Consider the following 14,510-nt stretch of genomic DNA (forward strand, 5'->3'; position numbering starts at 1 on the left):
GGCTCATGTCAATGATGTCAAACAAGGCAGTATGCCACTTGTTGCATGCTATATAGGCCATCACCTCTCCTGTCCAGTTGAAGTTTTATTGTCATGTTCTCATAAATAGACATTTATCAATAATGAAAAATCTTGTGCTCAGGAGCCAGCTCAACTTTAAAGAATAATCAATTGGATAGTTTTAATTTCTAATAAACAAGACTGAAAAGTGGGTGAGTATTAGAAATAAAAAAAGGAAATAAAGTGACGAGCAATAAAATATTGAGGAGCTTTACACATTACGAGTGGGTGAAGTGACAATTCTGCATCCTGATGGTTTGTAGATGGAAACATCATATCACTGCATCTGCTTTTACAGGCCTGAATACTCTTGTACCTTCTACCAGATGGTAGGAGGGTGAAGAGACTGGCTGGGATGACTGGGCTCAGAGAGGATCCGCTTGGCCTTTCTCGTGCAGCACTGGCTGTAAAGGTGCTGGATAGTTGGTAGCTCAGTCGTTGTAATGCGCTGCACTGTGCTGCGCTGACCTGACGACACTCTGCAAAGCTTTGCAGTCATGGGCAGTGCTGTTACCATACCATGCTGTGGTGTTGCCAGACAGGATACTCTCAATGGCACAGCGGTAAAAGTTGGACAGTATCTCAGTACATACCAAACCTCTGCAGCCGCCGAAGAAAGAAAGAGCCGCTGTAAATACCTCACTAACAATTCATACTTTCTAATGAGGAGACACAGCACTCAAATAATCCTCCATAGAAATGCATGGGGTTAGTTTGTAACACCAATATAGCAGTTGTCTACACATATCCTGCCTCTTCCTCGGCAAAAAGTACTGTATATGTAAGTAACCATTTAAAACCTATATGGAACAGTGAAATACTGTGGTACTGTTCCAGTCAGTGAAGATGTTTTAGAACTTGTAAAACTGCTGTTACAACAATAAGTGATTTTATTTTCTTTCTTGCAGGTTCACACTAGAACAACTGGATTCTTAAGCTTCCAGCTTTGATGTGGTGCAGGTAGGTAATGCTGTAATACATGTTAGTTTTTATTTAAATAGCATATTGTAATATGCAGCCTTCTAGCATATCAAATAAAATGTATTTGTCACATTATACAGTCATAGAAAATGCAATATGTACTGAAATGCTTTATCAATGTGCATTAATGAAAAGATGTGTTGTACATAAAACACAAGAATTGTATGGATGAATGGTGATGTGACATTTACAGGTGTACACTATGTCAATAAATATGCCTTTGTTTTCATAAACAGCATACAAAACATCATGCACACCTTCAATACTGATTTATTTCAGAATATTGAAAAAATAATAATAATTAAAACTTCCAAAGGTTTAGATATTTTGTTGTATCAATTTGTTGTATCAATTCATGTATGAAATTCATCTTTTGGCTCCAGAGAGCGGTAGCAGACCAGGTGGTGTAGGCTACTGCCACTTCAACAGCCAGAAGCTGATGAGCACTGAGGCTTAACTGACATTCACTAAAATTCATTGGCCCAAACCCCTTAGGGGTGATGTGATTATGGGTAAAGGATCTAGAACTTTCTAGTCTGTTGTCTGCAATATGTCTGGCTAATGTTCCCTGTCGATTTTAATCAATCATCTTTTCAAGAATCATTCAGAATGACCTTAGGTTCTCTGTCCATCTCTTGTTCATTACTTGTTATGGTTGTCTTGAGCTAGACATTTCCAGATGCCATCTCTTTCATCTAGAAACAATTACACTCGTTGCCTGGAGTTATAGTTTCTGGCCCTCTTCCTTCATAGTATCAAGTCAAATCCAAGATGACGGAAGAGGTGATTGTTGTTGCCAAGTTTGACTACATGGCCCAGCAGGAGCAGGAGCTGGACATCAAGAAGAATGAACGCCTCTGGCTGCTGGACGACTCCAAGTCCTGGTGGCGCGTACGCAACGCCACCAACAAGACTGGCTTTGTGCCCTCCAACTATGTGGAGAGGAAAAACAGTGCAAGAAAAGCCTCGATCGTCAAAAACCTCAAAGACACACTAGGTAGGGATGTGTTTTTTCCTTCACACCTTCCAAAGCAAAGAGTTTTTGATACCATATTCCAGTCAGCTGCTTAATATTCCTGTCCACTTGTATTTCTAACTATTGTTAAGTGTTCTTTTATAATAATATTCATAAATAAATCCATATTTATTGTGCACTACATGCGATTAGTCTTCAAAAGTGACTGAAATGAGGCCACTGTAACAATAGGCTGGTATCATGGTGAATCTCTCAAAGTTGCTCTGTGTATTCTCTCAGTTTTGCTTCATTAACCACAAGCAGAGACCAGACAGGAAGATTTGCTACTCTGCAGCATGCTTTCTTTTTTCTTCTCATGTTGCTTACCTTGGTGTACAAACACTTGCGCTCATACACAGCCGATGCACAGATGTACAGCACGCCCGATAGTTAGAAAACTGACTCTCATCTTGTCTTGCTGGTGAACAGATCCTCTCCTCTTGTCTTAAGAGTAGCACCATCAGGTAATTTGGACCTTTCCTATGATACGTATTTACTGTGCACTGGTCTGAGTGGAGCAGTGCAAATTGAGGTCAGATCAAAAACCTCAAAAACAACATTTTTATGCAAAGAAAGATTCCAAATAAATGAGAGATACATGAATCGTCTATTTTGCTTACACCCTGTGGTTGAATTCGGGCAGTTTGGGGAGGAAAAACAGGAAACATGGCAGGAATAGAGTAATGAGCAGATGCAATGATTAATCAATTATTTTTATTTAAAGGGCTGCAGGGGCTTAGTTGGTGTTATCGCCTGTATTATAGAAGGAAGGGGAAGGTCTGAGCCAAGTGCAAGATAATTGGTCAGAGGATTGAGTCCAACTAATCATTTTTAATGGGGCTCAGGAAATTATTAGTACCTATAGGACTTTTACCAATGAACTGACATTATAATGCAGCCTTGCAACTTAGTATTATGTAGCCTATGTAGAAACATTGGTTTCTTCATTTGGGAATGCTTTAATGATTACTCAGAAAATTGTACCATGTTTCCATTTGACTTCTGCTATAAAACAGGACATAGCTTCAACCTTGAAATCAGAAGATCTATGTCTTCAGTTATGTTCTCCAGATTTTAATTTTTTTTGGGGTGAAAATCAAAACAACATAATTTATCACTACTCATTTTAAAAGGAAGCCTGTTTCAATTGTTTTCTCTTTGCTCTAATGTGCGCGAGGGAATGCGCATATGCCTCTAGAGGAGAAATTGGGTCTTGCTAAACACACGTGAAGTGAGAGCTGAAATTCACAGAAATGGGGCTCAAGAAATTCAGCCGCGGACTGTGCATGAAGTGACCAGGTTTCATTATGAGTAACGTGTGTGTGTGTGTGAGAGAGAGAGAGAGAGACTTGTAAAAGAAGTTTAACAAGCTAATTTTCTACACTTGGTTAACTAGGTTGCCATAACAATTCCTATTATGTGTTTGACCACAGTAATCATTATGAAGCCTAAGAATGATGTCAAACTGAATTATTAAAATGGCCAACCCCTGGTTATGTGCTCTTGGTATCTTGTTTAGTATGCTAAAAGCCATTATGTTGTAGCAGAGAAATCACTACATTTGCACAAATAAAGCACCCTACGGCCTGTTTTTTTTTTTTTTTTACAGGTTACATTCAGTTATTGAGCAAATAAATGTCTAGACCATTATTTGCTGTTTTGTGGCAATAAAACAAATATGGACCATGGTATGGTGACAGCCTGAAAACTTTACATGTGCGGTCCTAAAAAAAAATATAGGTCATATTGAGGGCAGAATACTGTGCAGTGTAGGCTAGCTAGTGTGGACAACTGATTGTTGCTCCTGTTTTAAAAGAAAGCACTTGTTAGGGCCATAACCTTTCTCTCTCACCTGTACCAAAACATTCAAACTTGAATGAACATTTGATTTGTTTTTTTTAGACTGTGCTGCTGATACTTAGCCTCAAATTGATGTAGGCCACATTTCAACAGTCATCAGCATGCTGCCATGCAGAGCAGATGCAATCCTGTACAGATAACTGTTACAGCCCTGCCCTGATGAGACATGAGGATTAGGAATGCAGGCGGCCCGACAGTGTTATGATCTCAGTAGTAGGCTCTTTCAGCCCGCGAGCAGAGCCCCAAAGGGAGCCGAGGGGCTGATCACGGTCTCCTCATGACTGCATGCAGATGGGTGCTGGCCTGGCCTGGGGGGTGGGGGGTGTTCAGTGGATGTGTTTTGAGCTTGTTGCTATATGGCACAACACATGACTAGGACCACTGTGAACAAGTCAATTGTTTTTTTTTTTTTTCTCAAAAAAATGTGTAACTTGATGGGACAAGAAGAACTATCTAAAATAAAAGCTCAGTCTCATTTCCTCTCTTTTCAAAAGTGCTGGTGATGAATCATTGGGTGGTATGGGACCGTTTCCTCTCGTTTGGAACCTGAAGTGTGTGTGTGTGTGTGTGTGTGTGGGTGAGTGAGGGGGGGCTGAGTGTGGAAAGTAGCCTCTTCATTGGTCAAGTCTGATCACATGGGGAGCTGTGGAGTTGGAGGGCAGTGAGATTCCTCTCTGAGTTGTGGGAGTTTCACATGGAATAGCAGCTCAGCAGAGGGAAGTTGGGACTCGCCGGTGGGGAGGCGAAAATGGATATGGCTAACCTCTTTAAGCACTTCTTCCGTGAGTCCTTCGCTTATCTGTTTTGTTTTGTTTTATAATAAACAGCGAGGAAACACTCTTTCTATTACTTTTTCAAAGATTGGTGAAAGATTTGTTCATCTGTTTTTCATCTCTCTGTGTCTTTTCGTTTCAATGTCTGAATCAGGGCTGGGTGGTTATTTCCTGAAGTGATTTTGAGAGCTTTTCTCTATGTTAACAGAGTGTTAGTTTTCCAATGTTCACAACTTGTTAAAGAGAATTGAGAATTCAGTAATTAATGGATTGTTTGGAAGTTGGCTATGGCATAGAAAAAAAAAAAACTGTCCTCGCAGCTTTGTAAAGCGTCTGCTCGGGGTGTCTGCAAAAACAGGGCGGGTAGCACTTCTGAGAGCTTGCTGTCGAAGCCTGTAATTGCACAGTCTCTCTCTCACACACTCACACTCACACACGCATACGCACTAATACACACTCTCAAACACAGAATATGCATTCTGCAACAATCCAATTCTGTGTGAAAACCTTCCTCCACACATTGCGCATATGGAAAAGAAGTGTAATTTTCTCAAGACCGAAATGCTTTTTTTACACCACTCAGTGAGCCAGCATGACCATGGAAATGGTTAATTTCAGACACAAGCTGCTGCTAATATGCCCTATCCCCAACTAAATTCCAACAGTAGGGATTTCTTTCTGTTGTGACTAAAATACTCCAGGTTATTTAAGGCAGTAGTTGTGTTTGAAGAAGTTGAAGTTTTTTTTCTTTTTCTTGGTGATCTGTAAAATCTGGAACACAGGCAGTCCCCATGGTTCCCCCAGCAGCCAGCCGGCAGTGGAACATTACTTTTCCCTGTTGAACACTGCAGGCATTGTGTCATTTTTTTTTTAAACTGTGTGCTAAGATTGACTAGTGCTTGGCTGGTTATCAGACAAACGTTTTTGGTGTGGAGGAGCTTCCACAGAGAGATGACTGCTGTGCAGCTGACTTTTTTAAGTCAGCCGTGCTGGGCATTATTGTCTAATCACCATTCCCATTGAGTTATGGTGACTGCTCTTAGGGTTCGAGATTATCATCATTGTTGTATTAATACATTGAGATTCTAGTGCAAAAAAAATCTGCATTGATGTAGGAAGTTTAAATAATTGTTAAAAGTGCTATGCAATTTAAATGATGAAAGACAAGTTCCTTTGTACATATCACTGGCAGTACCACATTGTGTGTGGTGAAACACATTCCTTAGGGTCGTGACACTAGCCAAGTACACTTAAATGTAAACAAACCGGAATTGCTATCATATTTTAACCGAAATAATGATAACCGAAATCATTATCATATTTTCCATTTTCAGGCAATACCCTGTCTGACAGGCATAAGAAGTTGAATATAATCAATATCAATCTAAGAAATCAATCCTATCCAGATTGAGAATTACAAGCGAAACACTAGAAAAGCAAAAGTCCTCATGTGGCGCTAGTAGGCCTTGATTTGATCACAATCACAAACACATTTTACAGGCTGTTAGGCCAGCCAAGTTTTCTCAAGAGCTGGTTATTTCAGACAAATAAAGGTCAATGAGGGGGGATAAGAGTATTTCAAATAGACCTAGAACATAAATTGAACTTGGACTGAGGTGAGAGGATGGCTGTTTCTTTGGACTTGAATATAAGAAATATGAGAAAATAGTCAAAATCTTATTGAGCCAATGCTGTAAGTAAGATCAATTATATCCTGGGCTAGACAAAGATGAGATCTTGTGCTCAGTTGTAATGCTATCCAGGTACAGTTACATGTTAGTTTGATCATATTTTAAACACTTATTGATCTAACTATGTGTTGTCACATCAGTGAATGAAAACATACAGTAGCTTTAATGACCAGAGAGAGAGAGAGAGAGAATTAAAGTGAAAAGATGTTCCAAAAAAAGGTTTACCAAGAGCTAGCAAAACACAATGATGTGTAAATTGTGAATGTTGGACTCTCACTCTCCCTGTCTTTTTGCCTCTCTGTCTCTCTTCCTCTGTCCCTTTTGCTGTGCTTTATTTTCACCCTCCGGAGCTAGCGGAAGTAGTTTAATTTGAGACAGCTTTTTTCTCCCACCCCAAGGCAGGAAGCTGGGGCTTTTGGATAGAGCAACCAACCCATGCTGTGTACGTCATTCTTTCTTCCGGTCATTTGTTCGTCACCCCTGCTTCTTTCATTTGTATGTCTCCCTTACAACCATCCCGCTGCTTGCTCATTTATTGGCCTTGATGGTAACACTTGTAATAGATGTTTTTTGGAACAGATGTTGATATTTTTTTGCAAATGTCCCTCTTGTTGCTTGCTTCTACCCTGCCATTTTCCACATTTTCCATCTTTTTGTCTTCGTCTGATTTAAGGGCCAGAGTTCAGGGCCTGTGAGCCAAAGAGCGTTGCATAAGAGGAAGTGATAGTGGCCCTTTTTGAAGTGTGTCCAGTGGTTGTAAATGTGTCAGGAGCGGTGGAATTCTGCAGAAGGTTCCCTGAGTGCCTGAGGAGAGGACTCTAGCCCTGCACTTGGCTCCCCCTATGCTCTACAAATCCCATCTCTAACCAAACAAGAGCACTCAGACGACTGCAGACCCTTGTCCCTGTCTCGCAATAACCAAAATCAAATCTAAGTTCCTTGTTTGTGTAAGCATTGGCCAGAAAGGCCTACATGTGTTTAGATATTTTATATATCTTATATATTTGTTTACACTTTACTTGACAGTATCGACATAAGAGTGACATGGCACTGTCATGAACGTTTCATAAACAAGTCATAAACATTTATGACATAACACTTCTGTCATTGAGTGTCATTCGGTTTTTGTCATAACAAGTTAGGGTTATGTGTTCATGACTGTGTCATGTAACTCTTATGTCGATACTGTCAAGTAAAGTGTTACCATCTTTTATAATTGATTTAAAACTGACCTTTTTCTATCCGTGATTATTATTTTAATTCTGTCCAAGACACTCGTTTCAGAAATATCTCCCTACACTCTAGAACACAAACTACAGCTGATAATGTGACTATATTTTTGCTCTTGCCCTTTTTCACGTCATTGTTTAATCTAAAAATCTCTGTTTTACTTGTCCACATGGATCCACGGAAACTGCCGTTTTGTACAAAATATATGAAACCCATGTTAGCAGGCATTTTTAGAAATGTCCTCTTGAGTGAGCAGACAGATGATTGACCCACTGGGGGACAACAAGGGTAATAAACCCCTTTTGCACCAAAGATTTCATATGCCAATCAGTCACATCACACCAGGTTAAAGCAGGAGGCCTGAAGTGTTGCAGCGTTCACCCTCATATAATCCATGGTATAGTGGTCTGTCCTGAAGTCTGTTTGATGGTGGAAGAGTATAGCTGTCTGGTTAAAAAGCCTATTGGGAGTGACCTTACTGAAGCCTTTGCGTGTCTGTGCTGTAAGAATAGTGACCTAGGTGAAGCTGTTTGTGAAAATGTTCGGACTAAGAGCTTGTGAAGTCTGTCAAGTTGTTTGAGACTTTCATGGTTGGAGTGTAGTGGGTTTCTTTTTCTGATATTCCCTTTAACTCATGATGCTAGCTTGAGGCATTCAACATCTTGTTTTTGTTTTCTTTAACATTCTGGTAAATCTGCAAAGGTTTTTTTGTCTGTCATGATCTCTTTCTAGGCATTATCAGTTTATTTTTGCCTTTTCATTAAAAGATTGCCTGAAATATACCAGTGTGTAGGGTTATAAAGTCACCCTGAATCTGACCAAAACATACACATATGTCAACAGTCTGGTCTCTAAACTGTTGTTGACTAATTAATGTATAACGTGGAGGTTTGACTTAGCTTAAGCATTCTTTTTGACCCTCTTACATTCCTTGTTGTGAGGCATCTCAGCCTCCTGCTTGAAGAATGCTGTCAAAAGAAATAGAAAGAAGTGACTTGATATCATACAGAAGGGCTCAGATAATGACGATGATGGACAGATGATGGAAGTTTTCTGGAGAGTCTTTCTTTAGAGAGAATTCAGTTTTCAACAGAGACCTGACAGTGAAGAACCAGAATGAGGTGAAAGCTCTACAAGTTGAGCCTCTTGTTTCCTTGCTGTCTTTCTGTCCAAATGAATGTTAAGATATCATTTTCTCTGTCACACTCATTTCCAAATGTCTGAAAGGCATTATGTTAATAAGGACCACTTTAGGTAATGCATTTGTATCAATTAAGTAGACGTGTGACCGCGCACATCCCTTTTCACCGTTTTGGATGGGTGCTGGATCAGAGAAATGACTCCAAAAGTAAAATAAGAAAGTGATCCGCACACCATATAACTCCCTTGAAAGGTTTTTTTACTTTGCATGCAACGTTTCGAGCCCCTGGCTTTTCCTCAGGCTAGGAAGAGACAGGGGCTCGAAACGTTACACGCAAAATAAAACAACTTTCAAGGGAGCGATATGGCATTTGTATCAATTGACATGAAAAAGCAAAAGGAAAGGAAAAAAAGTAACACAGAAATATCCCCTTGCACACACATCTTTGTGTATGTGTATATTCGTGAATCTCAGTCGAAGTCAATACACTAATTTGGCAATTTAAAATGAAATGGTGTTGCAAAAGCAAACCTAGAATAGAACATGGAATCTTGTAACATGTCCTAGGCCTAATCTCTCTCTCTCTTTCTCACTCACTCACTCTCACACACACACACACACACACACACACACACACACACACACACACACACACACACACACACACACACACACACACACACACACACACACACACACACACACACACACACACACACACACACACACACATGGATATATGCAGATTCAAGTCCTTTTTCCACTGAAAGGTGAGCGACATATACATATACATCCATATATACACTCACACACATATACATATACACGCACTGTATGGGGGAATTGGGATGAGTACCTGTGTGTACTCAGTAAGTACTCATTTACACATTTACAAATAACAGGGGTGTAATCATTTACAAGAAATAGTAGACAAGCTTGAAGGTTTGCTCTACCTCTTCCTTGATATATAGTGTAAAGCTACATAAAGAGTAAGAAGTGTGCAAAAAAATGAGAAAATAAGAACAAAAAAGACATAAGAAGCCAAAGAAACGACTGTTGAATAAGAGAATATTGCAGAAGGTTGCTTTACACACTTGGTACTAACACAGGGCGAAGATGAGCATGCTTCGAGAGGGCCTCTGATGTCATGCCTGTTGAGGAGGCTCCCTGTTCTTCTCTCCTCCCTGCATTGCAAGCCATGACTCATCTCATTTCATAACCCATCATTTCATGACTCATCTGATTTCTCATGTCTGCTTTTACATTCATACCTGTCTTTTAGTATGTTTAGTGTGTTAGTATGCAGTAACTCCTACAGCATAGTTTGTGAGTAGACTCTTTCCATATACCCTCTGCTAATCCTATCAAATGCTGTTTTTGAAAAATATATATTCTAGGCAGACACGTAGAAATAGTCACGTACATTCACCAACCGTGTCTCAGTGTTCAATGATTCTGCACCTGACCTACATAAAGGTATAAGTGAGTTTAAGATATGATATGGCTGTTTGTGTGAGACCGTTGCCGTTTGCAAATCTCTCTGTGCCTTCAATCAGCCATCAAAAAGGAAACATAGAGGCAAATATATCAGTCCCAGATTGCCTGTGTTTGTAATGCAAAACAGGCATTTCGACACAGCAGGAACTTCTCTTAAGTAAATTATCTTGCTTTTGATAAGGAGCAAAGCTTTATCAGAAAAACCTGCAGGGGCAATGCAGGAGTTCTGTGCTTATTGAAGTGAAATTGGCAGTAGAACAGTTAAAACCTTCAATGGATACTGTAGCTGCTTGCACACTAAGGATTTTTTTTTCCCTTGTCACTAGCATGTCTGAGTAGACAAAAGTAGAGTGGCGAAAAGTAACCGTAACCTTAAAGGTATTTTCATTCCTCACTTGCAGCGATGCACAAGGGAAAGGAGTTATGCACAAGTTGTTGCGCAGCACAACATAGGCTACTTTGAAACAGTGTGTGCACAAAATACACACAACAGCTAGTCACAGTTTCTCAGCTGTCTTAATAACCGAGATCCACATCTATGAGCTGTTTGGGTGTAGTACTTCATGCACGTTTATGCTTTAGGTTGTCTTGCTTGGTTTGTTTTGATGTAGAGGAGTGATCGTGTTCTGATATTGTTGGGGCTTTTGAGCGCACGCTGGCTGCCAAATGGACATTCCTTTGCTGTAACACCATCACTCCCCGCCCCAGCTGCCTGCCAAACCCAGCAACATGGCAAGGAGGCCAGACGAGGGTCAAAGTTTTTTTTCCTCCCGTAGTAATCCGCGCGGCCGCGCCAAGCCCGACGCTCTGGGCCTGATGGTAATGTAGTGCGGCAGGGTGGAATCCTCGAGAGTGCCAGAGGACCCATCCCTGTTGACCCGCCTTCTCCTTCCCCCTGCGGAGGATGACGGCAGCTGGGATGATGTCACCAGTCCAGTCATGCAGCTCACTGGGTTTGTGCTGCACTAAAATCGTAGCAGAATATAGCCTAGCCTAAAGCACAAGGATGGCACGAGTAGGTTAGTGAGTTTGAGTCGTTATTAACTAGACTTATTCTGCAAACTTGCTCTGGATTTCTACAAGACTGTTTTCTGTAAGAACATTATAAATTAATATTTGTTCTGTGCTACGGTAGCTCTTCTCAGAGCCTTAGCAGTTTGCAGCCAGCCTGGTGTGTGGGAGGAGGCCCCTTCTAAGCCAGCATTTTTAGTTTCTGCCAGCCGTGCAGTGGGACTGACAGGTGTTAACTGCTGTTTACCCCTCTCCACTACCGATCTTATCACAGGCCTCTTCTTTCCATGTCACTGTGTGCATCTGTTTTTGTGTGTGTGTGTGTGTGTGTGTGTGTGTGTGCGGTTAGTATAACGTACGTCACCATGACTGCAGTGGCCCCGGTTGCCAACGTTAGGATGACTGGAATGCCACACACACACATTTGGTACAGTGAGACTGCTAGGTACGTGTGTACAGTACATGTGAGTATGCTTGATGAGCTCAGCTGTGCCAAAACATGTGTTTGGACAAGTCATGCCTCCTCACAAGCAGCCTGTTTGTGCCTGTCCCAAACCACAGAATCTTTTCTAAGGGGTTTTATCCAGTGAATACCCTAAAACAACACTTCAAGTTGCTCTTCAATAGTCTGGTATTTCCCCCCCTCTCTCCTCCTTTATAAAGTTTATTATTGGCAGCTATTATTTTCCATTTTTGTGTTGTGGTTTTTGTCCTCTGATGGCGTCTTTTTTCAGTATAAGCCTGTTGCACTTCCCGTCGAGTGTGACCCAGATGGGTTTGAGCCAAATTGAAGTGCGTTTGTGGAGCAGGAGGAGGATTACACAGTGTGCCATCATGAGCTGTGTGGACATGCTAACACACATTCACTCTCTTACCCCACTGAAGCCTGTCGATAATAACACCTTATCATCTCCTCTGGTTACAAACCACTTGCAACAGCCCATAATTCAACATAATTTGTACTCTGTATCATCTTATATACTATAGTGTACCTTTAACTAATACATGTAGTCTTAGAGCTGGGTTAAGGTTTAGTGTTTGGAGGAGATTCTTTCAGAACCTTTTTACCAGTCGTACAAATCATAAAGCTATTTGACCTGAGCTGTATTTACTGTAAATGTTTGTACTCTACCCATGCACACAGGTTACATGCACACACACAGTCCTCTTGAAAAACTAGGGCATATGGGGTCTTTGTTTCTGCACATCTGGACTGAAACTCTTCCATGTTGTTTCCTGTGGCTGCAGGGATCGGCAAGGTGAAACGGAAAACCGGCATGCGGGACACAGCCTCCAACGCAGACACAGACCAGTACGCTGACAATGGCGAGCGCCTTTATGACCTTAACCTGCCGGCACTTGTCAAGTTCAGCTACGCGGCTGAGCGCGAGGATGAACTGTCGCTGGTCAAGGGAACGCGGGTGATCGTCATGGAGAAGTGCAGCGACGGCTGGTGGCGCGGCAGCTACGCGGGCCACTCCGGCTGGTTTCCCTCCAACTACGTGACGGAGGACATGGACGGCACCGCGGCGCTGGGATCGGGTGAGCCTGTCTCGTCGCTACCCGAGAAGCTGGCAGCTGCCGTGCACGGTGCCTCGACCGGCGGCTACGCTTCCAACGGCAACAGCAGCTGCGGAGTTCTGCACACGGTGCAGGCCCTCTACCCCTTCAGCTCCACCAACGAGGAGGAGCTGCGCTTCGAGAAGGGCGAACTGATGGAGGTGATCGAGAAGCCCGAGAACGACCCCGAGTGGTGGAAGTGCCGAAAGGCAGACGGCCAGGTAGGCCTGGTACCCAAGAACTACGTGACTGTGCTGGCTGAGGCACCCAGTGTAGGCCCTCCCACTCCAGACTGCGACTACGTCCAGCCCTCTACGACTGGACGCTTCGCCGGCAAGCTGTGGTACTATGGTAAGGTGACGCGGCACCAGGCGGAAGTGGCCCTCAACGAGCGTGGCACTGAGGGGGACTTCCTTATCCGAGATAGTGAATCATCGGTGAGTACAGCCAAAAATTATATTTTAACTATTGTTTTACAAGCACTCTGCATATGGTACAGTAAAGGTATCTTAAATCTAATTCCGGCATCTTTATTTCCTTTGTGCAGCCCAACGACTTCTCCATCTCCTTAAAGGCCCAGGCAAAGAACAAGCATTTCAAAGTGCAGTTGAAGGACACCCTCTACTGCATAGGCCAGCGCAAGTTCAACTCGATGGAGGAGCTGGTGGAACACTACAAAAAAGCGCCAATCTTCACCAGTGAACAGGGGGACAAACTCTACCTGGTCAAAGCCCTCGCAGCTTCTTGATCACTCCAGAAATGTAAAACCTCGGCCTAAAAACTGACAAAACAGAAGAGACTACATCCAAAAGAGACTTGTGGGGAATAATGAACATTCCAAGTGAAGACGGAGTGAGAAGAGAAAAGAATGACAAGAGAGATTAAACGGGAGCGAGAAGTTGGACTATGACTCATTCTTAAGGACATGGACACATAAAAATGTATTAAGTCATGTTTAGGTCATAGGACACAACGTATTTCAACGTATGTCAACATATACTAGATCTACATTTAGTTAATTTTGTTAATATATATTCTTTTTCATTTTCTTTTAAAATGTGATGCTTTCATTCTTCCCAGGACTAACACGGGCACAGGGATCTTTTCAACATGGCAAACAATCATTGGGAGTTTTGAAAGAAACTGAGAAATCGTGTTACACGAATTGCTTAAGAATTTATGTACTTTTCCTGTCATTCTGCCAAGCTGCAAACATTTTGGAAATAATTTCAGACTCACCATCTGCAACATAATGTTTGTGGAGAAGCTAAACTTTTGCTAATAGTGCAAACAAAATAAAATCAAAAATTGAATGAATGACCAAATGATTTATTTTCCAAATACAAGATGCTGCTTTGTGAAACCATAAAACCTTTTGGATATTATTATTATTATTATTATTATTATTATTATTATTATTACCAAGATCAGAGGTCATGCCAAAGGCAGCTTATGATATAGCATGATGCTTGATGACCAGTAAGAAACTAAATGTATTTTGTTAGTCTTACAGCTTCTGAAAATTATAGTCCCACCAAAAGTGATTTGCTGCTATGAATTAAGACAATGTTAACAAGAGCAGTGAGGTGACTGCAGAGCCCCATCCCTGTATTTGGTCAGTAAAGAAAGTGGAAAAGAATTTCTGTACCCAGATTCTAATCCGGATCATCGTGTGGGTAGCCTGGGTGAGC

The 14,510-nt window shown here is 41.6% G+C and overlaps 1 protein-coding gene across 3 annotated transcripts in view; it reads left to right on the forward strand.

Annotated features, from left to right (window-relative positions):
* nck1b (NCK adaptor protein 1b) overlaps positions 1-14,136 on the forward strand; it is a 30,580-nt gene extending 16,444 nt beyond the window's left edge. For 2 of the 3 annotated variants that reach the window (XM_042067131.1, XM_042067132.1), the window contains exons 2-5: positions 969-1,020; positions 1,795-2,038; positions 12,508-13,256; positions 13,367-14,136. In XM_042067131.1, coding sequence (XP_041923065.1) covers positions 1,813-2,038; positions 12,508-13,256; positions 13,367-13,567 — 1,176 coding nt within the window. In that variant the 5' untranslated portion in view covers positions 969-1,020; positions 1,795-1,812 and the 3' untranslated portion in view covers positions 13,568-14,136. Of the gene's footprint in view, positions 1-968; positions 1,021-1,794; positions 2,039-4,580; positions 4,699-12,507; positions 13,257-13,366 lie in introns of those variants that run through there. The other variant, XM_042067133.1, reaches the window with a different exon arrangement.
* The last annotated feature ends 374 nt before the right edge of the window (positions 14,137-14,510 follow it).

The sequence above is a fragment of the Alosa sapidissima genome, chromosome 17 (assembly GCF_018492685.1).
Source record: "Alosa sapidissima isolate fAloSap1 chromosome 17, fAloSap1.pri, whole genome shotgun sequence".
In the NCBI taxonomy this organism is placed as follows: domain Eukaryota; kingdom Metazoa; phylum Chordata; class Actinopteri; order Clupeiformes; family Clupeidae; genus Alosa; species Alosa sapidissima.